The following is a 25,663-nucleotide window of genomic DNA, read 5'->3' on the forward strand; positions in this document are numbered from 1 at the left end:
AAACTCGGTAGCACCATGGCTAAAGCTCCTGCGTGAGGCTCGCTCGCGCTCGGCAAACCCAACTCCTCTCTGCGCTCGGTGCTTCCCAAGCCGGACGCGCGGCCGCCGGGATGGAAACGGTAAAGTGAGGTGTGGGCTCCGGGGGTGGGAGCGGCGCGGCTGGGCGCGGGCAGGAGGAGGCCTCGGGGGTGGGGGGGCTGCGCCCACCCTCCTCTTGCTCCCGGGAGCCGCCTCCCCGGGGCCGCGCCGGGCTCCGGGTCGGGAAGGGAGGATGAGCGCGTGTGCCGGAGGCAGCCCCGGCGGGTCCCGCAGGTCTCTCCCCAGGCCCCCGGCTAGTTACGTGGCGGCTCCTGCCTTCAGGTGTCAATGAGCAGGCTTACCACGGCGCGGACTTTGCAGGCAAACCATCGCCTGAGGGGACAAAAGTATTGGTAATGGAACTGCTCGAACTCGGGGGTCTGGCGGATATCGCGGAAAAAGGCAGTGTCAAGGTCGGACTCGGTAAGGACGATCAGGAGGAGGAGCAAAACAAAGAGGAGTCCAACTGTCACGAGGAGCAAACGGAGGACACTTAAAACAAACTTATTCACCTGTTCGGCCTGCGCCGGCCCCAGGCCGCCGGCGCCGGGGCATAGCGCCCGCAGCTCGCCGCCCGCCTCCTCCGCCTCGCCCGCCGCTGGCGTGCCAGCCTCCGACTCCCGCTCCTCCTCGATGCTGCACGGGGCGCCGTTGGCCTGGCGCGAGAGCAGCATGAGCTCCAGGCTGTGCTCGGCCACGGGCGTGGGCAGCACGCTGTCCGCCGGGCTGTAGTTCTCGTCGGCGATGACGGCCACGCGCTCGCTGCTCTCGACGCGGCCGCTGCGGCCGGGGGCCGTGAAGGCATCGCCGTGGGAGGCCGAGCGCACCGGGGTGGAGTGGGCGCTGTCACGCAGCGACTCCAGGCCTGGGGGACAGCGGAGGGGGAAAAGGGGGATGCTCAGGGGTGTGGAGGACACGGGAGTGCCCTCCCTCACCAGAACCCTCCCCTCGCCCGGCACTGACTCAGGCTGTGTCCCTGTAGGGACTGAGCACGGCCGCGCTTGTCCTTGTCTTTGGTCCCTCGGGGCAGCAGCCACAGCCTTGCGCTGAGCCAGAGCCAGAGCAGCCCCTTCCCTGCAGCTCCTCACCGCACCAGCAACAGACCCCTGTGACCACCAGCCACCAGACAGGAGCCTCAGCCCATCACACCCAGCCCCACGCTGCCCACGGTGCCAGGTCACAGTGTGTGTGTCCCACCAGTCCCGGGGCTCCGCAGCCTCTGGCAAACACTCCCCGGATGCCTCGGGCTCAGCTCGGCTTAGCACCGGCACTGCAGCTCGGGCGATAAGCACAGCAGAGGAATCGGCACGTTCTCACCCCAGCAGTTATGAGCTCTCACGTATCACAGACATCCCCTCGCAGCACCCGCTGTGCCCCCAGCAGGGAGGGCAGCAGCTTGGCTTCCTGGGAGGGCAGCTCATGGGGGTTCCCCTGCTCGTCACAGCAGAGCTGGTGCCCCCAGGCCCGCGCCTCTCTGCCACCCGCCTGCCCCACGGGACTGACCTCCAGCACTGGAGGAGCTGGGGAAAGCTGGGTCCAGCCTCAAAACCTGCTGCTTAGGGAGCAGCACTGGGGACCCCAGCCCGCTCCCCACAGCGCACATCCTGCATCCCACATCCCCCCGTGCCGCTCCAAGAGCCCCGGGCGCGGCGTTACCTGCAGCGGCTGCATCGCCGGGGCCGGGCAGAGCCCCCGCAGCCCGGGCCAGCAGCCGCGGCCCCAGGGCCAGCACCCGCACCCGCACGGCCCGGCAGCAGTGGTTGACGAGCCGCAGGCGGACGTTGACTTTGGTTTTGATGAGTATGAGGCACTTCACCATGGCGGCACGGGCGCGGCGTGGCCGGGGCCTGGGGCACTGAGCGGCACTGAGGGGCACGGGGCGGCCGCTCGCCCGCTGGAGCAGGGGGAGGTGCCGCCAGCCCCGGCGTCAGGGCTATTTTGGGCTCCTGCACTTCCACGGGACCAAGCCGAAGTGAGAGTGAAGAAAAGCAGCTGCCAGGCAGAAGGGGTGCCAGGGGGCCGTGCCAGCTCGCAGGAATTTGTTGTGGGAGGCTGCTTAATGCTCTGGCTGCTTCGCAAGGGCAGGTGTGGGAGGCAGGAAAGGGGACTCACACTGAGCTGAGTGGCAGAGGTGACCCTGTCTGCAGGGCTGCTGCAGCTGCCAGGCACGCTCCCACCCCAAAAAAGCAGCACAGGTGCCAGCCCTGGGCTCCCTCGGTGGGAACAAATCCCTTTCCTGCTCAGAGAGCCCTGTCCCTTTGGGCAGGCAGCCCTTCTGGGCTCTGTCTGTGCTCATACCCTCAGCAGGGTTGCTGTGGCCGTGCCGGGGCAGGGGCTATCCCCAAGGCCCAGTCGGGAGCAGGGCAGGAGCACAGATGTCCCCGAACCCAGCCCCCATCCCCAGTCCCCAGGCCACCTCTGCTCCTCCAAACTGCTGAGCATCCTCCCATGGCCCCGACGCAGCAGCAGCCCCCAGCACACACACGCTGCTCCCCAGCACCCCAGCGTCACGGGAGGCATTCACTGCTGAGGAATCCTCCTCTGCTTTGCTTCTGCACTGGGAAGCCCTGTCCCTTTGCCAGTCCCCAGCCACAAAAGCACTGTCATATGTGTGTGTGTGTGTCCCAGCTCAGGGGCTGCCCCCTGTCCCGAGCTGCCCGTGCCCTACCTTCCATGATGGAGATGTGCACGGCTCTCCTCCGGGTGCGGGGCACGCTGCTCAGGCGGGGGCCGTGGGTGATGGAGGGGCAGCTGCGGCTCGGCACCAGCCCTGCCCTGGGGACGGGATGAGGACAGTGTCAGAGCCCTGAATGGTGCCAAGGCCTCAGTGGGGGCAGCTCCCCTCACACTGGGCACAGGAGCCCCAGGAGGCCTCGTCTCGGGGGCTGCACCGCGCTGTGCCGGGCTCTCACCGGTGAATCTCGGGCGGCTCCCTCTTGATCTTGGCGCTGGACTCCATCACCTCCTTCGCCACGCGGCCACTGCGGGAGCATCGACAAGAGCAGCCGTGAGCACCACTAGCCAGCAGCTCCCCCAGCACGGCCTGGGCTCCTCCCCACACACAGGGGCTGGTGCCAGGACTCTCCCCGTGGCTCCAATGGGAGGCATTTGCTGGAAATAGGGGCGATGGGAAGAGCAGGGTGGGTGCCTCTGCCACGACACTTTGCTGCTTCTCCCAGCATGAGATGCTGGACACTGTAGGGTCACCTCCCTGGTGGGGGGGACACGCCATGGGCACCCAGAGCCCTCATGGCAGCAAGAAGGGTGCTGGCATCGTGCAGCCCGTGGCTGGAGATGTGCTGGGGCCCCTTGCCCTGCAGAGATAAGAGGTGCCAGGCCCAGGCTCTCGTGCCAGGGACAGGGAGGAGCAACATTCCCTGAGGAATTTGGGAATCATGTTGATTCATTTGGCTCCTTGCTGTTCTCTAATCCAAGCCCCAAAGCCCCCCATCCTCTCCTCTCCCCTCCTCCTCGCCTGTTGCTCTGAAATCAGGCAGCTCAGGGGCTGGTGAGAGGGATGTCAGCAGTGAAACAGAAGCTGTGGCTGCCATGGGAGGGGCTCTGGGACAGAAGAACCCTCAGCAAGTCCTGGGAGTGCTGCAGCCCCAAGCTGCTCCCCCAAGGAGCATTCAAAAACACATCCAGGAGCTGCTACTTACGCTCAGCATTTACCTGTATCGGAACCGGCTTCCCTTGAAGAACAAGTTGCTGCTGGACACCGTCCGGACCTGGCTTGACTTCTCCAGCCTGCAACAACACCGAGAGCTGTGTGAGCACCCTGTGCCAAGCACCCAGGCAGGGCACGGCCCCTGCACCGTCTCACAGCCTTCACAGTTTCAATTCCAGCGTGACAAGGACAGATTGCTCAGCTGATGCTGGTGTGGCATCATCCAAGCCAGGGGGACCCCCACAGCAGAGGGTGGGAGCCAGTTGGCAGCGAGGCCAAATTGCAAGAGCAAAGCCTTGGAGATGCAGAACATCAGCAGGAAGGAAACAAGCTGCTGTGGGTGGTACTGGCTGCTGGGACATGAGCCCCTGGACCATCAGGGCATCACCCCACAGCCATCTCCACCAGCACAGCATGAGTGTGTCCAGAGACAGGCTGGGGAAGGATCTAGAGAACTGGTCTGATGGGGAGCAGCTGAGGGAATGGGGGTGTTCAGCCTGGAGGAGGCTGAGGGGAGCCAGGAGCACTTTCTGCAGCTCCCTGAAGTGGAGTTGAAGTGAGGTAGGAGTCGGATCTCTCAAGTAACAAATGACAGAACATGAGGAAATGGGTTCAAGTTGCACCAGGGGAGGTTTAGATTGGATACTGGGGAGAACTTTTTCCCCAAGATGGTTCCCAAGCACTGGCACAGGCTGCTCAGGGAGGTGGGGGAGCCCCATCCCTGCAGATGTTCAAAAGACACACAGATGAAGTACTGAGGGACGTGGTTTAGTGACAGGCCTGGCAGTGTGAGGTGACTGGTTGGACTCAATCACCTTAAAGGTCTTTTCCAACCGTAGTGGTTCCATGACCCCATCCCTGCTGGCAGCAGGAGCTGCCCCAGCTGGACCCACTGCCACCAGCTTCACCAGAGCTGAACTCTCAGGGAGGTAAAGCCCTCAGCACGAGCCCTGCACGGCAGGGTGGGGAACCAGCATGTCCTGGTCAGGCTGGCACCTACCAGGGTCAGCCCTGCTGCGCCCTCCTCGCCCCGCAGAGCCCGGCAGTGCCTGGCCCAGCCCACAGGCCTGGTGCTGTGGTAATTTACTGACATGATTAATCACAAACAGATTTGTAAAGCAATATTGCAATTTCGTTTCATGTTCATATAATGAGAACTGAAACCTGCTGATTGCAGCGGCTGATTGCAGTATTCCCAGAGAGAGCACATCACAGCTCCATCTCACAGCCTGCTGATTAAAATAAAACTCATTACAAAGCACAAAGCTGCCTATTTTTAAGCACAACATGAGCAGGGTGACAAAACCAAACCCTTCCACCTGGCACCTCCCTGTGTTTTTGGCAGACAGTCCAGCCCCTGACCTCTCTCTTTGTGTTTGACAGCCCATCTAACCATGGCAGGGGCAGGAGACCAAGGCCACACTGATGGACACGAAGCAGGGAGCCCAGAGCTGCTGGGGAAGGCCAACACCTTCCTCCTGCTCCCCAGGCAGGAGCTCCCACCGCATGGGTGAGACCCCAATGCTGGGCAGCTGCTGGGGCTGTCCCTGCTGCCCAGCCTGTGCCTCACCTCCTGGGCCCTTCAGCACTCCCTGGGAACCACTCACTCATTCCCCAGGACCCCAGCAGCAGATGGTTCCTGCAGGTTTTGGAGCCATCCCCACAGAAAGGCAGCTGTTCTGGAGAACTCTGCAGCATTGGCTCCACTTCAGTGGGGTTTTTGTGCAGGATTCAGCACAAACAGACCCACTGAAGCCATTTTGAAAACTCACCCTTGCATATTAGGTCAGAAATTACTCCCTGGGGTTTGATGGTGTGTGTCCCTGCTGCCTCCTGCACCAGCCACGTGCTGCAGTCACAGTGGTGGAGCATCCACGTGCCCAGCTCCCAGCAAGCTCCGCTGCCCAGGACACTGCCAAACCCACAGCTCAGCAGTGGGCAGGACCCACGTTAAAGGCTTCATCCCCAAACAACTGGTCTGAATGTCCTGATTAAAGGTTTGCTGAGGAGGAGTTGGCACAGACAGAGATGCTGCTGGGGCCAGGGTTGCCAGTGGTGCCACGCTGCCAGCCACAGACAGTGCCCAACCCCGGTCCTGGACGGAGCCCTCAGTGGGTGCTGTGCAGGGCAATGCTGAACAAAACCCCCCACACACACCCTGAGGGGTTGGTACTTACTTGTAGAAAGCCTGGTTTTCAATCCCACACTTCCAGAGGTGCTTGCAGGCTTCTGGGGTTGGGGCAAAATACGTGAGGACAATTTTCTTCTCCTAAAAGAGAAAGAGAGGAGTCGTCAGGGGGCGAGTGAGCGGTGCCTGGCAGCAGCACATGGGGAGGCTGGACAGGGCTGGGCAGCAGCACTGCCACAGGGCACATCCTCCTCCAGAGCCATGCAGGACACAGGGAGACTTTGGAGCATCAGCCAAGACCCCAGCACAGCATCTCGGATGAGGAATGGGCAGCCAGTGATCTGCCACCCAGCTCTTCTGGCTCTCTGGAATGGCCCAAAGTGCATTTTATAAACAACCACCTGATGGCTTGTGTGGGAACCAACTTCACCTGTGTTGGAACTAATTTCACCTGTGTGGGAGCCAATTTCACCTGCAGTTTTGGGGCTGGTTTCACTAACCACAATGGCAGTGGCAGACAACCGCAGGAACACCCAAAGCAGCACGTGGCAGTGGGCAGGAGCAGCAAGACGCTGTGGGAGGCCCTGGGCTGCTGCTCAGGGCTGAGCCCTCTCACAGTGCAGCTGGGGCTCACCTAGGTCTGTGGGTTCCAACACCTAGAGCATGGCAGGAGCAAAGAGCTGACCCCGAGCTGCAGCCCTGGCCACGGTGCCTGTGTCCCTGCAGGGCCAGGCACAGGGTGATGCTGCTGCAGGCTGCAGCCTGACAATGACAAGTTCATGGAGAAGCTGCTGAGGTCATGGCTGTGCCTAGGAAGTCCCAGGGGCAGGGAAAGCACTCACCTCCTTCTGGCTCACATACAGATAGAAAGTCTTCCCTTCGAATTTCATTTTGGTCACCTCGTTCCTGCAAGGACAAGGACGGGCAGCTGAGAGGCACCAGCTGGCTCAGGGGCATGCCTGAAGCACTGGTGGGGGGCTGCAGGCTGAGAGCTTTCTCAAGACCCTGTTTTCTGTCCCTGCAAGGTGCCACGGGGCAGTGAGAGGAACCCTGGGAACCCAGAACCCAGCATCTGGAGAGGGGGAGGTCCTGGAGGGGGACTCACCATTTGATGAAGTGAACTCTCTTGTTTCCCTGCAGAACAACAAAACCGAAGGGGGTGAAGGCCAAAAACGCCGCGTTCCCCGACACGTCCTGGAACACAACAGCCATTTCTCACCAAGGTCAGCAAAGCTCACACCCCTGGGGTGTCCCCCAGCCCTCCCAGCACAGAACCCCCCATGCTGCCTGCCCGTGGGACCCTCAGGCAGCTTCACCCCTGCAGTACCCTGCCAACCACAGTGGGAACGGCACCAGGCTGCCTGCTCGCCTGCCCCAGAGCCCAGCACGGCCAGTGCAGCTGGGCTGCACCCAGGCACTGCAAAAACACTCCTCAGGGTCACACAGGAGCTCAGTTGGAACGTCTCGGGCCCAGGGAAGTGTGAGTAACTGCGCTGGTGTGGGGAAACACAGACACGCCGAGTCTTAAAACTGTTCTGAAAGAGCCGTGGCCCCTCAGTGACTGTTATGCCCTGACCTTCACCTGGCCTGCAGACACCCTGCTGGCTTTTAAAGGATGCTGGGACAAAGGGAAGGTGCATGCCAGGCTCAGGGGGTGCAAAGGCTCGATGGGGGCTGAAGATGCTCAAGGGGGCACAGGACAGGCAGCAGAGAAACGAGAGTGAAGCACAGACCCCCAGCACCGGCGCTGAGTCAGGCTGAGCCAGCATGGCCCATCCAGCCTGGACTGCAGGAGAGCTGTCCTGGTGTGGGCAACCAGCTCCTCCAGCCTGACAACCTCTGTGGCAACCAGACTGGCAGTGAAGGGGCCAGCCCCCACCCAGGCCAGCAATATGTGCCACGGGCTGTATTTATGTGGCATCATGTGGTGAACAGCTCCAGGAGAGTACGCAGCCACTGCCCTTAGAGCAGGATTCTCCATCTGCTTCACATCCCACATCCATCTGCATGTGATGGGATTATAAGGGACCAGAGAGAGCCACATACAATGACATCTACAGTCAATAAAAAGTGTTTCAAACAGAAAACTGGATTACTGGCCAGGGAAAAGCAGAGTGATAGACTGTCTCTGGCAGATTAATGCTTGTTGGTCTCTCAGACACATTACTGACCCTGTTACTGCCTCCAAGTGACATGCTTTAGCAGAAGATGATCAGCCACTGTCTTTTATAGCTCTCTGCACGTGAAAATGTTTTCTTACAACTTGGGAGCACTCAGCCACTCTGCTTTGCACACATGTGCCTGGCTGGGGCTGCTGTTTAAGGCTGGAGAGAGCTGCTGGCTCCAGCACAGCCCTCAGCCCTGCCAGTGCCAATGCCTGCAGGTGGGAGACAAGCAGCAGCACCAGCGGCAGCACCTCTGCACCCTGCTACCAGCTGGAGAGAGAAACCCAGCACAGGAGTAGTGCTCACAACAGTGTTTTACCTTGCAAGGGTGTGGGTCAACGCCGTAGGTCTCCAGAGTCTGGGCTTTCCTGAGGAAATTGAGCTCTGAAGTCGCTGGTGTCTGCCCGCTGCAGGAGGGGGAAACAGAACCTTCCATGAGAGAGGTGGAAGTGAGCCCTCAGGCACAGGGCTCCTGCAAACAGGCATCACTCACAGCATATTCCTACGTGTCTGAGCACCATCAATCACAAACCATTAGCACAAGTGCAGCCTTCCCTCTCCCATCAGGCTGACCCAGCAGGAGAGACACTGACCCAGCAGGAGAGACACTGACCCAGCAGGAGAGACACTGACCCAGCAGGAGACACTGACCCAGCAGGAGACACTGACCCAGCAGGAGAGACACTGACCCAGCAGGAGACACTGACCCAGCAGGAGAGACACTGACCCAGCAGGAGACACTGACCCAGCAGGAGAGACACTGACCCAGCAGGAGAGACACTGACCCAGCAGGAGAGACACTGACCCAGCAGGAGAGAGTGACCCAGCAGAAGTGAGCCAGCAGCAGTGGGAAGGACCAAAATTCAGGGGTATCTGTAATATTTAGGGCTGAATTTCCTCCGTGCAACACAGGCAGTTCTTCAAGGGGGCAGGAAAGGGGAGTTTGCTGGGCAGAAGGCAGCAGCCCACAGCACATAAGGGCACAGCTCAGCCGAGGTTCTGGGAGGTTCAAACCCCACGGGCTTCCCCAGGGATCGGTGTGTGCTGCCCTGTGGGGACGTGGCCTTGGGGCACCGCTGGTACCATGGGAGGAGGAGGCTTTGCTAGTGGTCTCATGTCCCCAGAACAGGGTGAATGCAGGAGAGGGGCTGGCAGGGTAGATCTCTGAGGAGGTTGGTCACTATCTCCATCCCACTGCAAGGCCAGGGGCCCCCCCAAGTTGTTGGCCAGCTGAGCAAACAGCCAGGGGCAGGAGAGATCCCTCGGGCCTCCCTGGGGCAGGAGGGCTGGGGCTGACGCTGCTCCAGGAGCCGGCTGCCGCATTGCTGCTGTGGGTTTTCATCTGCACTTGCTGCAGCCTGTCCTTGGCCGCTCGATCACGTTTTGCTCTCAGCGAGCAGAGGTTTGGCAGGACACGGCAGCTCCTCACGCAGGGTGATTTGTTGTGATGCCTCTACGCTGCCAAACAACCTGCTCTCCCAAAGCCTGCTCTGCACTGCGCTCCCGCTACTACCAGTGCTGCCAGGAGCACTGCTGGCTCTCAGCTGGATCTGACAGCCCCATGACTGAAAACCCCACACAGAGGCAGCGTGACGAGCCCGTCCGGCTGCTGCTCGGCAGCGCCCTGCCTGTACCTCAGCTCTGACTTGTGGATCTCTGCGATCTTCCTCTCCAGCTTCTCCGAGTGTTTGGGGAAGAACTGGAACTTGGAGCTGTAGCCTTCTGGGTGCTTCCCTGGGTCGTAGTCCCCGATCTCAGCTGGGAGGAGACAGAACCGGTGAGGAACAGCAGCACAGCCCAGCCCACAGTGATCTGGCAGCGGAGCTCTGTCCGGGCTCAGAGCATCCCAGGGACCCAGCTCCAGCCCAGCGTGGGGGGTGGACTGTAAGGCATTAACTGCCCCCAACTAACTTCTGCTTGGGAGTCACCCAGCAGCAGATGGTCACTGTCCTGAAGCTCTTTGCCAAGAACCTCCCGGGAGCTGCGCTGGGGCCGTGTGACAGCAGCCCCTGGGGAACCAGCCCCGAGCACCCCGGGGGCACCCCTTGCCCCCACCCCCAGCCCAGCCACTGGGAGCGAATTCTGCTCGTCCTGTGGATGCAACTGTGCCTCAAAACCACAATTAGTTGGTAATCTGTAAAGTGACAGTGAGAAAAGCACCTTCCCCTCTTTACCTCCTGCAGGGAAGTGCTGCTGGGTGGTCAGAGGCCAGGCTGAGCCAGAGCTCTGTGTGCCACAGGGCTGGGGGCTGCTGTGATGGCTGCGGCAGGGACTGACCCCCCTGGCTGCACAAGCTGCAAGTACAGCAGCCAGAGGTCTGGCCTCAGGACCATCCCAGCCACACTGAGCACTGACACTGGGGCACAGAGACACCCAGGCGAACCAGAGCTCAGCCCTGCTCTCTCTCCCACTGCCCTGGGGTGTCAGTGGCCGCAGGCGTTTCATGTAGCTGGTGTGTCCTGCTGGGATTTACAGTAACCCAGCAGCCTCCTGCCATGGAGGGTGAAAGCACCTTGCTCTCATTTCACTCCCTTCAGCCTCAGGTCCTAAGTGAAATGTAGACATTGCATTAATTTTTATGCTTCCTGCTTAAAACACTATAAGAGGGGAAACACACCAGCACTGTGAAATAACTCAAAATGCCTTGGAGACAAAATCTGTCTGGCTTGATTGCTGGGGCACTTCTCCCCAGCTCATCCTGGAGAGAGGGGTCCTGGGCCAAGCAGCCTGGTGTCAGGAAGCCTACTCACAGCCTGGCATCACGGTGCTAACAGCACACCATGGGGCTAATGGCACACCATGGGGCTTTTCCACCACACCAGCAGCTCCCAGCAACTCCAAACAGCCTGACATCCTTGCTGAGCACCCGGGTGTTGCAGCCCACTGGGCAGATGCCGGTGACCTCCATTCTCTCCGTGCCATGGGCAGTGGTGGCAAGAGCCATGCCAGCAGGAAAACGGGCAGGAGGGCAGATCAGGAAGAAGGTTTAAAAGTTTTTCCTGCTCTGGGCTCCACCAGCACCTCTGCAACATGCTGACAAAAGCACCTCCAAGGCATTCAGCAGGAGGTGGGGGGCTGGCTCAGAGCCACCTTCCTCCACCCCAGTGATCAGCACAATCACGTTGCACTCGGGAGCCCTCTGCAACTGCCAACAGCACCTACCAGAGTTACCATGGGCCAGAAGGAAAAGGGCTGTCACTGGGCTGCTTCTGCCCCTGGACACACACAGAACACAGGGCCATGGGCTGCCCTGGCTGAGGGGATGCTCCCAGGGACCCGTGCAGGGAGCAGCCGGCAGCGCGGTGCATCCGCTGCGGTGTGGGACCCGGCACCAGCCTCACCCTCACCCTGGTGAGCCCCGAGCTGGCAGGGTGACATCTGTATTCTAGGTGCAGTGATCTGTTGCACGTGAAATAATGTAATCAGTACTTAGCATGAAAAGCAAATTTGTCCTGTCACAAAGCATTACCCTGAAGGATATAGGCGGCCAACAAAGCGGCATCCGAAGTCTTGCAGAGGAGGCGGCCGTGGTAGAGATCCCTTTTGATCTGCAGGAACACTAAATACCTGAGCACAGAAGAGACAGGACATTTAATAAGCAAAGTTTAAACTACCTAAACAGGCAATTTAGATGTGGACACTTACTCTACCATTCCTCTCCAAGCAGCCCATTTAGGGACGTTAAGGAGAAGTGCTAATTACCAGGCAGCTCCTGCGTCGGGTCAGGGCCAAGCTGGGTCTCACATCCAGACTCACATCCCAGCCCTGCCCCAACCTGCAGGGACATGGTGTCTGCTCCAGGCTGGCATCCAACCCATGAGCTGACAGGGGTCTCCACTGAAGTAGCTCTCCACTGGCACAGCCAGCAGCAGTGGGGCAGAGCTGCCGGCAGAGCCAGAGCTCCTTGGGCATGCTGACACTTGCTACATTCCTACCAAGGAACTCACAGACAAAGAGCTGCTGGTCCCTTCTGCCTGCCAGCCCCAGCAGCCCCTGTGTGCCCCAAATGCAATTACAAGCACCCCAGGGCTGAGGTGCCCAGGGATGATGGTCGGAGGGGGGTCTCATGGTCCTGAGCTCACCAGGAGCTGCTGCACTTCCCAGTCCTGCATCCTCACCTGGCTGCTCAGCTTCCCCACAACATGACTTTCTCCTTCCTCAACTTTCTGTACCCTTCCAGGTCTCTGCTTAAGCATTCATTTCCCTCCTCTGTGTCACCAATGACCCACTCCACGTCACCCACAGCGAGTTACCTCTTGTGCTCGCCCATCTCTACCTCCAGGCACCAAACCCCAGTGAAAAGATGAACTATGTTGGAAAATTACACACCTGAATAAATTTAAACCCAAGAAACAGTTGGGCTGAGTCGTGTTTCAGCTGCATTTGCAGGAATGGCTGGAGCAGGGGCTGCCCACCCACCCAGGGACCAGCCCCTGGTGCAAGGGGGACTCCCAGCCCTGGCCCCAGCCCCTGGGCAGGCAGCCTGAGCCCAGCTGGGCTGCACAGCTCCACATGCCCACGGGGCAGGAGGGGACACAAGGGAAGCTGGGCTCATGGGAAGAACATTGTCTTCTGAGCTCGCTCCCCCCTCCCTCCCTGATGCCCTTGGGCCTGGCTTCCAGCCTTGCAGGCGTAAGTCCCTGACCTGCATTTCAATTCTCTTCCTTGTGCTTGACAATTGCAGACCTTTGCTAAACTCCAATTAAAGGAAAGAAAGACAATCAACACATTGTGTGTGCAGCTCAATGCCCACAGAATGGCTGTCCTTGCTCACTCTTGTCTCTGCCATTTCAAATTTAAATCTCAGCCCTGGCTGCAGGGGCTGCAGCTGCTGGGAGGGGGTGTCAAGGCTGCAAACTAAATAAATGCCTCTGAAGCAAAGCAAGGAGATGAATCCCTGTGAAACTATTCCCAGGCACTTATGTGGGTCCCCTGAGATGTGCCTATATCCTACTCAAATCCTACCCAAGAAAGCTGGTTACAGCACAGGTCCTGGCAGCAGCAGTGAGATGTGCATTGTGGACATGAAGACACATTTAAACAGGCTCAGCAAACACACACAGGGCTCTTACAAATGATTTCCCCCAAATCAGCATTCCCCTCTAAGGTCAGAGCCAAAGAACTGAAACTTTCTCAGGCTTCCAGCAACATCTTAAGAGGGTTTTTAGTTATTGTGTCCTTCTGTGAGACACAAGCCAAGCTTTCACTAGTTTTGTACATTAGCATGGAAAAAACAAACGACAGAAGAGTTTTGGAAACATCTCATCAGCCTCTGCTTCTGACTGATCTGCCCAAACCCCCCCCAGTTATTAATGCAAAACTGAAGTAACACACTGAGGCCAGGTATACTCCAAACATGCTACATATCAGGCTGCAGAAGCTCAGACATCCTCTCTGACTGCAGAAATAGACTGAAAATCCTGAGAGTTAAACCCTAGAATACATATAGCTCTGTCAGTAAGTCGATTTCTTTCTCAACACACTCAGTGAGGACCCCAGCTATGCCAAGGCAGCCAGAACAAAGGGAGGAGTGGGTGAGGAGGGAGCCTCAGATGAGGCTGAAGGGCTTCTGGCTCCTCTGCCCCAGCACACAGAGGCTGCAGCTGCACCCTGGGCATCCTCTGAGCTGCCCTGTCCCAGCACACACAGGCTGCAGCTGCACCCTGGGCATCCTCTGAGCTGCCCTGTCCCAGCACACAGAGGCTGCAGCCTGCACCCTGGGCATCCTCTGAGCTGCCCTGTCCCAGCACACACAGGCTGCAGCTGCACCCTGGGCATCCTCTGAGCTGCCCTGTCCCAGCACACACAGGCTGCAGCTGCACCCTGGGCATCCTCTGAGCTGCCCTGTCCCAGCACACACAGGCTGCAGCTGCACCCTGGGCATCCTCTGAGCTGCCCTGTCCCAGCACACAGAGGCTGCAGCTGCACCCTGGGCATCCTCTGAGCTGCCCTGTCCCAGCACACAGAGGCTGCAGCTGCACCCTGGGCATCCTCTGAGCTGCCCTGTCCCAGCACACACAGGCTGCAGCTGCACCCTGGGCATCCTCTGAGCTGCCCTGTCCCAGCACACAGGCTGCAGCTGCACCCTGGGCATCCTCTGAGCTGCCCTGTCCCAGCACACAGGCTGCAGCTGCACCCTGGGCATCCTCTGAGCTGCCCTGTCCCAGCACACACAGGCTGCAGCTGCACCCTGGGCATCCTCTGAGCTGCCCTGTCCCAGCACACAGAGGCTGCAGCTGCACCCTGGGCATCCTCTGAGCTGCCCTGTCCCAGCACACAGGCTGCAGCTGCACCTTGGACATCCTCTGAGCTGCCCTGTCCCAGCACACAGGCTGCAGCTGCACCCTGGGCATCCTCTGAGCTGCAGGCAGAGCAGGGGGTGCTGCCTGGGGAGGTGCCTGATCCGCCCCCAGGCTGGTGGGGGCTGCAGGTGCTCATGCCATGGCTGTGCTCTGGGCCCTTGGCATGCTGCCTGTACCAGCGCCAGGGCATCTTTATTACCTTCTCCCTAACAAACCAAGGGCTCATCAAGACAACAACGAATTATTTGCAGCAATAATGGCAAAAAGTTCCAGGGGACAAAACCTTTAACAAAGCTGCCAGCCTGTCTGCCTGGGGCAGAGCCCTGTGGGGGGTGGAAGGGGGGGTTGGGGCAGTCAGCCTGGGCTGTTGTGCCCTGGAGCTCCACAGACACCGCTTGTTTTCCAAAGCTGCTGCGATTTCTCCCCAGTGCTCTTCACGTCCCTCCTTCTGGCAGGAAGAGCAGCATGAAGAGCCCCTAAAGATAGAAGCTCGAGAGAAGGGCTGTCAAGTTTCTGCCATCGCAGTTTATCACCCATTTCTCCCAGAGCATTCATGCCCCTTACATAAAGGCATGAAGCTAATTACTTCCAGGGGATGTCAGGGGGACTGGAGACACTCAAACCCTTCCTGACAGAGCAAGCACATGGAATGACACCCTGAGCTAAGGATGTGCTCAGGCGGTGGCACGAACAGCTGATTCAGAAATGGCAAGAGTGTTAGCAGAAGCAGAAAATGGACTCTGGCAGAAGTGCTGCTCCTGCTTGATCCCACCTCTCTGCAGTGGCTGGGTGCAGGGGGCTGCGGCTAGACAGACAGATTTTGGGGCAGCCCAGGAGCCCTCTGCATTGGTGGGACAGTACCGAAGCCGTGATGGATGCTACAGTGCTCTGGAAACCTGGGCAGCTGCAGCTGGAGACTGAGCCAGTGGGTTAAACCCACAGCCAGTGCTCCCCATCAGGCACAGCAGCTCCAGAAAGCCCAGGGTGGGATTTCCACACTCCCCTCTCCAAGCTGGGACAATCCAGAAACGTTCAGGTGTGTTGGGAAATTGAAACGGCTGCTGCTCTGCCTTGGCTACTAAAAGAAGCTCGTCAGAGTGCGCTCCTGCCTTGGCCAAGCGTCTGCTGCCCAGTGCCAGCTGCTGCCCCGTCCTTACCTGGTGATCTCCTCCTTCAGAGCAGCGGGGTCCGTGGGGTAGAACTTCACGCGGAAGCACATGGTGAAGGGCGGCTGGGCTGCAGCGAGAACGGCGACAGCGCGGTCACCCGACGGCACAGCCCGTCCCCGGCCCCCTCCCAGGAACCCCGCTGGAGGAGGCGGCCGCATCCTGCTGGGGGCTCACCTGCCCTCCCCCTCACCCCAAACACCCGGCTGCTCTGGGTGAGGAGGGAGCAGCCAGGCACGGGGCCGTTCCCCGCTGTGGGGCCATGGCAGGAGCAGATGTGCCCGGCAGCACTGAGGGGAAGCAGCAGCCACACGGTCCCACTCACCAGACAGACCTCGGTGCTGCCCAGCCTCCTGTGCCCATCCCCATCATGCCCCGTGCCCGTGTGCCAGAGGGCACGGCCAGCTGTGGCTGCAGTGAGACTGAGGGAGGGTGATCCCGCTTTCCACTCAGCAGAAGAGCTTTGTGCATAATAAAGTCCCTTTATCCTGGGAGACATTCTGGGAGCTGCCTCCAGAGGGCAAGGGCTGGAGGACGTGGAAATACACCTGAACCGAAGGGCACACACGGTGTCTGCTCACAGCAACACTCACCCCTCATCTGCTTCACCACTGACTTGGTAAATTCCAGCCAATGCTGAAAAGAAAAGGAAGGTGATTAAAGCAAATCAGTAACAACTGAGTTCAATTGTTAGCATCGACTTTTCAGGGCAAAGTTATAGAAACAAGCCAACCCTTCTCCTTGAAACAAAAGCCTAAGCTGTGCAGACCTGCCAGCTGCATGGCAGAGGGGCAGGAGAGGGCTGCAGCCCCTGCCCACCCAGCAGCCAGGGGAGGGCTGGAGCAAGGCCTGGGACCCATGCTGGTGGCTCTGGGGCACGTGGGCTCCTTCACACTCTGCCCTCCAGAACACCCCGGGGCTGAGCCACGGTGCTGCCGGGAGGGTGAGGGCTCTGCATCACCCAGAAGTCAGCTCTGAAATCAAACTATCACCAACAGCCACTGGGATCTGTGATTGCAGCACGGCCCTGGGAAGGCTGAGTTCAAGCCTGTACTTCTGAAATGACACTTCAGTGCCATCAATAAGAAACCACCGAGCTCTGCCTGCAGCCAAGCCCCTGCACCGCTGCTGCTTTGGTTTGCTATTGCCTGGGCAGGCATGTTCAGGAAACAGTGTTGTCAGTCAAGAAGAAGCTTCAGATGTTCAGCATTAACGTCTGCCACTGAGACAAAACCAGTCAGCGTTGGCTCCGTGTGGCTGCACGACCTGGGGTGGGTTTCACTCTGCATTCCAGGGGTGCCCTTGGCTGCTGCAGCACTGCAAAAACCTGAGGGGGCCACGGCATGCCCAGTTACCTGGGATCTGGTCCCTGGTGCTGGGAACTGTCATCACTGTCTAAACCCAATTCTATGGCAGCCATTTGCTCCGGCTCTCGGCCACAGCAGCGAGCACAAGGCTGATCCCACCAGCCCCATCGCCCAGCCCAGGCAGGAAGGGCTCTCACCCGCTGCTTGTCGGGGTCCACAAACCGAATGCCGAAGTAGTCCTTCTCCAGCAGGTTCAGGTGGTGGCACAGGAGGTCGAACAGGTACTGGCCCTTGGCATCTCTCTGCAAGACAAAGAAATGAACTTACAAAGGGGCAGGAGGAGGGTGGTAGAAGCACAGGAGCAGTGGGTGAAGGGTCCAAAACTTGTGAGGTGACACTAAGGATGGTGCTCTGCCTTGCAGGGGATGGGGAGCTGCTCTGCCTTGCAGGGGATGGGGAGCTGCTCTGCCTTGCAGGGGATGGGGAGCTGCTCTGCCTTGCAGGGAATGGGGAGCTGCTCTGCCTTGCAGGGAAGGGGGACCTGCTCTGCCTTTCAGGGAAGGGGGACCTGCTCTGCCTTGCAGGGGATGGGGACCTGCTCTGCCTTGCAGGGGATGGGGACCTGCTCTGCCTTGCAGGGAAGGGGGACCTGCTCTGCCTTGCAGGGGATGGGGACCTGCTCTGCCTTGCAGGGGATGGGAGCTGCTCTGCCTTTCAGGGAAGGGGGACCTGCTCTGCCTTGCAGGGGATGGGGACCTGCTCTGCCTTTCAGGGGATGGGGAGCTGCTCTGTCTTTCAGGGGATGGGGAGCTGCTCTGCCTTTCAGGGGATGGGGAGCTGCTCTGCCTTTCAGGGAAGGGGGACCTGCTCTGCCTTTCAGGGGATGGGGAGCTGCTCTGCCTTGCAGGGAAGGGGGACCTGCTCTGCCTTGCAGGGGATGGGGACCTGCTCTGCCTTGCAGGGAAGGGGGACCTGCTCTGCCTTGCAGGGAATGGGGACCTGCTCTGCCTTGCAGGGGATGGGGAGCTGCTCTGCCTTGCAGGGGATGGGGACCTGCTCTGCCTTGCAGGGAAGGGGGACCTGCTCTGCCTTGCAGGGAATGGGGACCTGCTCTGCCTTGCAGGGGATGGGGACCTGCTCTGCCTTTCAGGGGATGGGGAGCTGCTCTGTCTTTCAGGGGATGGGGAGCTGCTCTGCCTTTCAGGGGATGGGGAGCTGCTCTGCCTTTCAGGGAAGGGGGACCTGCTCTGCCTTGCAGGGGATGGGGAGCTGCTCTGCCTTGCAGGGAAGGGGGACCTGCTCTGCCTTGCAGGGGATGGGGAGCTGCTCTGCCTTGCAGGGGATGGGGACCTGCTCTGCCTTGCAGGGGATGGGGAGCTGCTCTGCCTTGCAGGGAAGGGGGACCTGCTCTGCCTTTCAGGGGATGGGGAGCTGCTCTGCCTTGCAGGGGATCGGGACCTGCTCTGCCTTGCAGGGGATGGGGAGCTGCTCTGCCTTGCAGGGGATGGGGACCTGCTCTGCCTTGCAGGGAAGGGGGACCTGCTCTGCCTTGCAGGGGATGGGGACCTGCTCTGCCTTGCAGGGGATGGGGACCTGCTCTGCCTTGCAGGGAAGGGGGACCTGCTCTGCCTTGCAGGGAAGGGGGACCTGCTCTGCCTTGCAGGGGATGGGGACCTGCTCTGCCTTGCAGGGGATGGGGAGCTGCTCTGCCTTGCAGGGAAGGGGGACCTGCTCTGCCTTTCAGGGGATGGGGAGCTGCTCTGCCTTGCAGGGGATCGGGACCTGCTCTGCCTTGCAGGGGATGGGGAGCTGCTCTGCCTTGCAGGGAACGGGGACCTGCTCTGCCTTGCAGGGGATGGGGAGCTGCTCTGCCTTGCAGGGGATGGGGAGCTGCTCTGCAGCGACACATCTCTGCAGATCAAAGGCTGCTCCTGACAGCCAATGCTGCCTCTGTCAGATGACACAGGTTTCTGTTTCCTGACAAATACATTTAACACCTGCATTATCTGATCAAATAACCTCGAGCAGACACAGCCCCTGCAATCAGGGAACCCCGCAGGTCTGCCATTAACCCGTTGCTGGGCCCTAGTACAGGATGAGAAATGTCTCTGCATTTTAAATCAATGGTGCTTTGTGCTGAGAGTCACGAAGTTCAGGCTGCAGTCGTGCAGCTGCTAAAACCCCTTGCCCGGGGTGCTGGAGCCCGGCAGGCAGGGTGGCAGCCCAAGGCCAGGGGTGACCCACGGGCAGTGCCGCTGCCGCAGCCGCCTCACCCTGGAGCTGGGCTGCCAGGGGCCGTGCGGGCAGAGCCCGTCCTGCTCAGCTCAGCTCAGCTCAGCTCAGCTCAGCCGCTGCTGCAGCGCTGGCGTGGGGCCAGCGGCCACGGCTCACGGAGCAGCTCGGGCAGCCGCGCTGAGAGGGCAGGAGGAGGGTCGGCCGTGCAGCACCCGGGGCTGGGGACACGGGGTGTGCAGTAGCTGAAGCAGAGGGCAGGGGGACGCGCAGCCCCCGCGCCAGGCGCAGAGGAGAGAGCCCAGCGCTGCCTGGCACCAATGCAGGGGATGCTCAGGGATGCTGCCACTCCCAGGGGTGATGGCCTCAGAGCCATGGCTGATGTGAAGCCTCCACTGGAAATCCTGCTGGTGACTGTGCCCCAAGCCTCTGCCCTGGTGCTGGGGCCCTCATGGTCAAACCCCAGCTCTCTCCTCGCTCTGCCACCTGCATCTCCCAGAGCCTGCCTCTGTGCTCACTGCACTCTCACCAAAATACCCAGAGGCAATGGGGAGAATCCATCAGCTGTCTCGAGGTTTCTCCCTGCAGTCTCAGACATCCTCCCTACCCTCCCCTGCCCAGGGCTGTCTCAAGCCACTCCCAAGGCACAGGCAGACCTGCACAGCCTCACAGCTCTGGGAGCAAGTCCCTGCTCTCCTCTCCTTTGCACCTTGTTTATGGAATGGGATGGGACTCACTTGAGCATCAGCCAAGCTTCTTGAGAAGGCTCCTGTGGCAAATGTGTTTGATGGGATCTGTTTGGGATAAAGCCAATGGCAGCTTTTTATGCAGCAGGGGATGCACTGTAAGACACTGAGCCGCAGCCTGAGCCCTTGGAGGCATTCAGATGTCCCTCCCCTGGCCCAGGGGCATGTTCGCTCTTCTCAGAAGCATCACATCTCTGCAGATTAAACAGAACCCTCCCAGTAGCCTTGCAGCTGTGTCCCTGCAGGCTGTGTGTATGTGCAAGAGAAAACTGACTCCATAAAAGCTTTGTTTGAGCAGATGAGACAACTTTGAGCTGTGGCTGCAGCAGCTGGGTGCTCCCTGTGAGAGACCCTGACTTGGCGAGCGGGCTCTGCTCAGCTCTGCTCAGCTCTGCACCAGCCACTCCAGCAACTGTGGGATACAAAGCTCCTCTGTTCTGTGGTTTGTAAAACCTCTCTGGGTCAATAAACAGGTCTGCAGCTTTGCCCTCACATACTTGGGGTAAAAGTGAGGTTTCACTTTCCTGCAAGTGAATCCCCTGGGATCACAGATGGTCCTCTGAGAAGCATCAAACAGGCCACTGAGTGTGACACCATTCACCCTCAGCTCAGCTGCCTCAGGCTCTTCCCCAATTTATTACCGAGTTTTTAAGCAACCCTTCTTGTGGAAGTGGAGACGTGAGGCAGCTGTTCTGGGCAGAAAGGTGAAGCAGCAGGAGGGTTGAGAGTGGTGCCAGGAGAGTTTTCACCGAGGCAGCTGCAGCGTTCTGCAGCCGCAGCCTGACTGGGGAGCTGGGCTGGAGCTGTGCAGGCAGCGCTCCTGCCAAACCCATCCCAGTCCTTGGGAGATGCTGAGACCGTAAACAAACAGAACTCCCTGCAGGCAGCAAGTCCTGCCAGCTGATGGGAACAACACTGACAGAGTAGAGCCAACATTTACAGCAACCATGTCTGCCTGCTCTCCTCTCCTGCATCCCCCTCCTCTCTCCTCCAAGCTGCCTCTGACCCTTGCTGTGATGTTGAAACACACCTGGCACTTGAAAACTCAGGAGACTCCTGTTTCCACACTCAGATCTGGTATCTCGTCCTTTAGGTGCTGCAGGTCACAGCCTGCCCTGCCCTGCCCTGCAGCTGGGCCCTCCCCAGGCTGGGGCACGGTGTGGGACGGCCCCACAGCTGCACAGGGACCTGCAGGTGAAGCTGCAGCCTGGGCATCAGCCCCACGGTCATGCAGGATGGGCAGCACACAGCAGCTCCCACGGGCAAGACCACCCCCATGCTGCCCTGTCCTTGGGCAGCATCCTCAGCCCCTATCCAGGAGAGACCAGCCACAGAGGAGTGAGATGCCCGTCCACAGTGGGGAGAGCAGATGCAGCAGGGGCAGGAGGGATGGGGGTGCCCAGGACCACCCTCACCAGACAGTTGAGAACCAGAAACCATAATTTTGAGCACAACTGCTCAGCTCCAGCCTGAGCCAAAGGCAACTCATTGGACTGGCAAAGCAAGCATGCCCCAGAGTGCAGCCCTCGCCTCACCCGCAGCCTCCCTGCTGCAGAGACATTCATTCCATCAGCCTAGGAGCAGGCAGATCCCCACCAGCCGCTGCTCCTGCTGGGAACACGGATGTGGAGGCCTGGGGCTGAGATTCTGCAGTGCCCATCTGATCCCACCCTAAACCGGGTACCCCTGGACTTGCCGGGGCTGTGCCCAGCCACCAGCCCAGGGGGGTCACCGGCACCGCTGGTGGCTGCTCAGGAAACGAGGCTGCTCGCTTATGAGCCTGAATCCAGACTGAGGTGCCAAACTTAGAAAACTGTGGCCTACATTGTGCTTTATTAATGTGGTAATTGAGGCTCTGCATGTATCATCCATCACTGCCAACCACAGCCGCTGCCCGGCACAGGCTGTGCGCCCGGCTCCGGTACAAGGGCGCAGGATGGACAGCGATACTGAAACCTGACAGAACCCAAATCCCTTTCCCTGACTTAGAACAACTTATTGTTCCATCATTCAACAAATATTCAGCAACCTGGAGCTTGAGAAGAAAGTGCAGCAGCATCAGGTGAGCAGCAGAGCAAGCCCCCGAGCCTTGCTCACCTATCCAGCACGGAACAGTCTTCCCAGGTCAGCCAGAACCTGCACTGGGAGCACTGGTGCAAAGAGAATACTAATAGATACTGATGTTCTTCTCTTCCCTTAGAAGACATTCCTGTGCAGGCTGACAGGATATCTGACACACACAGAGGTTAAACCAACTGGCTGTGCCACAGAAATCACAGTTGCACAAGATGTGCTCAGAAATGGTTCCCAATCAGGCCTGAAGGGTGGTTAGAACTGAGGCACTGCCACGACACGTGCAGCCTCCCTCCCCTGCCCTGGCCACGCACGCTGCTCACCCCCAGCAGCCCGGGGCTGCTGTCAGGAACCAACCTCCACGCTCAGGGAAGGCCACTCAGACAGCAGCCACGGAAAATGCTGTGTGAACCTTGCCAGCTGGGTGAGCTGAAGGGATGGATGGCTGCCCCCAGCATCACGCCCCTCCTCGCCTCCCACAGCCACTTCAGCAGGGGTTTGCTCCAGGCTCTTCTCCCTTTCCCTACCCACGCCCCAGATTAGCACCAGAGTCTGCAAAACGCTTTCCTCTGCAACTTTAACACCGAGAAGTCGCAAGGAAAGCCAAGTCAGACATCCCCCCAGTCTGCTGGAAAGTGGTGAAAGTGTGAAAACTCAAACAGCATTACAGGGGGAAAATGCCTTCCCTTTGATGTCTCTAACTTGAATTAAACATATTCTAAATTAATCATTATGAGTATGTCTTTCAGGAAATTATCTGAACTGTCTTTACAAATCACAGCTTAAAAGAGCTGTCTATTGCATAATATCAGCTTAAATATGCCATGTTTTGATCTTTATATGTTCTTATAAAATAAGCCTTATATCTGTCTTAAGGTTTGGGAGTTTTTGAGGTCAGCCTTTCCGGGCCCAGCAGCAAGCTCTGCTCGCACACGCCGGGTGCTGCACGCTGACCTGACCTGCACCACACACAGGGGCTGGCTGCTCAATAGTAACACCTTGACTTCTTTCTGTCCTAAGCTCCTGCAACGTAGAAGAACTTGAGGAGGACAGCACGGATTGCCAGTCACCTCTGACACACCACATTGGATTGTTCTGATCCATAGGAGCCTTCTGGCAAATGAGGTGAAGCTGTGCTGCTGTCTTACAGCAACATCTCCCAACCTGCATTCTCCTGGGGTGGTCCCTGCAGCTGCATGGTGCATTGAATGGTTTCAGCACTGCAGGGCAGTGAGGCAGCACAGGGTGATGCTGGGGGGGGGGGGGGGTGACCACCCTCAGCTCAGCTCCCACATCTTCCCTCACATCCAGCCTTGTCCAAGGGTGCTGAGACCAGATCTCACAGCACTCTCCATTTCTGTGGGATCTCGGGAGCCCTGAACACATCCCAGCACCTGTGGCACAGCCTTGCTGGACCTCTGTGGACTGGCTGAGCTCATTATGGCAGTGGGTGGGCTCTGGGGACAGACTCCAGAGTGATTTGGGGCTGGAAGGGCTCAGGTGAGCATTGCCTTGAGCTGCTGTTGGCGAGTCCACCTGTAGCCATGAGCTCTGCTCTCCCAGCCATGCCTGCTACTCATCTGCCACCCACCCAGCCCTGGGCTCTCTCCTGGGGAAGAGAGGAGCTGCTGAGGGACAAACTCTGTGGAGGAGCCACTGCCAGGGGAGAGAGGAGCAGTGCTGGCTCTGGGAATCCATTGCTACCCACACCACTCCTCTACAAAGCGCTTCCGAGCCGGCCGGCCCTGCAGAATCCTTATGAGGTATCTGAGGAGCATTAACATGTCAGCAACAGCTTAATACAGACATCTATTTCTCTCTGCCCAGGGAGGAGACAGTTCCTTCAGTGTTCTTGGGAACAAGCTCTTCCAGGGAGTTTTGTGATCTCTTTTTACAGAGGGACAGAAAGACAGCACTGTGCCCACAGCAGGGACATCCTGATGGGACATTCCCATGGCACACACACCCATCCCACAGCTCAGTGCTGGGAACCTCCCTGTGCAGGCTCAACACAGCTCAGCCTGGGACTCATCTGGCCCTACATCTGCAGCGTGGCAGCAAGGGTGCTGCCAGCCCAGCACCATGGTCCCCTTCCTGGCACGCTGCAGAGGAACCCTCGAGCACCTTGCTGTGTCAAGCATCAGCATCCCCAAAGCTTCCTAAGATGGAAAGTGCAGAATGCTGGAATTTAGCACCTGCATTCCAAAAGGATTTTGCACGATGTACTGCAAAACAGAAACAAGGTTTCTACAGGGAGACAAGTGCCTCCAGCACTGGCAAACAGAAGAATCCCAGCTGATTTTTAAACTTTAAGAAGATTAAAGTAACCTTTCATTCTTAGCTTTTCTAAGCTCCTCAGCCAAAATGAGGGTCATCCACAGCTACAAAAATTTAAATATCTATTTAAAAATAGCAACTCATCTAGAAATGAGTGGTGTGTCTCACTGCAGGCAGCAGGGATCCTCAGCTGACAGAGCACGGCAGCTCCACAGCAGCACCTGCCTGCCCAGCCACACTCTGCAGCCACAGCAGCCCCACTGCCTGCCCAGCCACAGCACTGCTGCCTGCCCAGCCACAGTCTGCAGCCACAGCAGCCCCACTGCCTGCCCAGCCACAGCACTGCTCCCTGCCCAGCCACACTCTGCAGCCACAGCACTGCTGCCTGCCCAGCCACACTCTGCAGCCACAGCATTGCTGCCTGCCCAGCCACACTCTGCAGTCATGAGCTCACAGTGCCTAGGGACAGCTTTGCAGTGCAGGACAGACCTAGGCCTGTTCTAAAGTCTTGCTTCAAAAGATTGGTAGTACAACTGTTTTTTAAACTATTTTCCATGTGCTGTGAGGGTTTGTTTTCATTCCAGCTTCTTAACCAGCTATCATGCAGCACCAAATCCAAAGCCACACACACAGGTGTAAGCTTCCCACATCAGCCCGAGCACCACTGCCATCCCCCCACCCAGTGGCAGACCAGCAAGGCTGCTTCCCATGATGAGGCTGAGCACAACCAGCCCCTTCAGCAGCCCAGCCCCTTCCCAAAGGCTGCCAACAGCCAGACACAGAACAGCACAATGATACATCTGCTGGAAACCCCCCATCAGCCAACCTTAAATGTGCTCCTTGCAAGGGGAAGGTGAGGGTTGGGTACCACATACTGACTCCACCATCGCCTCACCCAGCGGTCCCCTGGCGTGTGACATCTCAGGAATCCCCCAGCAGCAGGTTCCTCCCATCTCCTTCAGTGTGCTCACACTGCAAAACTGCTCTGAGACAAGAAACAGTTCAGAAGCACCAAACCAGCCCAGCTCATGCTTTGCAGGGCTCCTCCTCACAGTCCCGCCCCAGCCTGGAGCAGGCAGAGGAGCTCGTCCTGGGGACAGGCTGATGGTGGTGGGGAGCCCAGCAAAGCACGAGGGGCTGCAGAGAGCAGCTGTGTTCAGCTCACAGCTGAGGCTCTGCAAGGCAGAGGAGCAGGAGCTGTGGTCACAGGACATGCTGGAAGTGTGCACACTCCAGATGCAGCAGGGCACCGTTGGCATCATTCACGAGGCAGCGTGCAGGCTGAAGGCTGTGTTGTGGGGAAGCATTCCCACAGCCACAGGCCCCAGCAGGGCTGGGAGCAAAGCAGAGGGGCTGGGGGCCTTCTGCCTCCTGCCAGGGGATAAAGGGAGCTATGTCAGCAGAAGCATCCCTGGGCGCTGGGGGACAGGAGCAGGTCGATGCACAGAGGCACAGGCGGGTTCAAAGCTGCTGGGAGTGAGCTGGGAAAAGCCAGTGAGCGGCAGGGACGGCTCTGCTGCAC

The 25,663-nt window shown here is 59.0% G+C and overlaps 1 protein-coding gene across 3 annotated transcripts in view; it reads right to left on the reverse strand.

The window, feature by feature from the left end:
- Window positions 1–316: 316 nt before the first annotated feature.
- Window positions 317–25,663, reverse strand: part of FRMD5 (FERM domain containing 5) — an 83,316-nt gene continuing 57,969 nt past the window's right edge. The window contains exons 2-15 of one of the 3 annotated variants that reach the window (XM_061999788.1): window positions 17,011–17,115; window positions 16,100–16,142; window positions 15,498–15,576; window positions 11,508–11,605; window positions 9,673–9,796; window positions 8,358–8,445; window positions 6,979–7,067; window positions 6,716–6,779; window positions 5,923–6,014; window positions 3,751–3,825; window positions 2,991–3,059; window positions 2,747–2,853; window positions 591–943; window positions 317–411 (exon numbers count right to left, since the gene is read on the reverse strand). In XM_061999788.1, coding sequence (XP_061855772.1) covers window positions 364–411; window positions 591–943; window positions 2,747–2,853; window positions 2,991–3,059; window positions 3,751–3,825; window positions 5,923–6,014; window positions 6,716–6,779; window positions 6,979–7,067; window positions 8,358–8,445; window positions 9,673–9,796; window positions 11,508–11,605; window positions 15,498–15,576; window positions 16,100–16,142; window positions 17,011–17,115 — 1,434 coding nt within the window. In that variant the 3' untranslated portion in view covers window positions 317–363. Of the gene's footprint in view, window positions 944–2,746; window positions 2,854–2,990; window positions 3,060–3,750; window positions 3,826–5,922; window positions 6,015–6,715; window positions 6,780–6,978; window positions 7,068–8,357; window positions 8,446–9,672; window positions 9,797–11,507; window positions 11,606–15,497; window positions 15,577–16,099; window positions 16,143–17,010; window positions 17,116–25,663 lie in introns of all 3 variants that reach the window. The other 2 variants (XM_061999785.1, XM_061999786.1) reach the window with 2 other exon arrangements.

Source organism: Colius striatus, chromosome 7 (assembly GCF_028858725.1).
Source record: "Colius striatus isolate bColStr4 chromosome 7, bColStr4.1.hap1, whole genome shotgun sequence".
In the NCBI taxonomy this organism is placed as follows: Eukaryota; Metazoa; Chordata; class Aves; order Coliiformes; family Coliidae; genus Colius; species Colius striatus.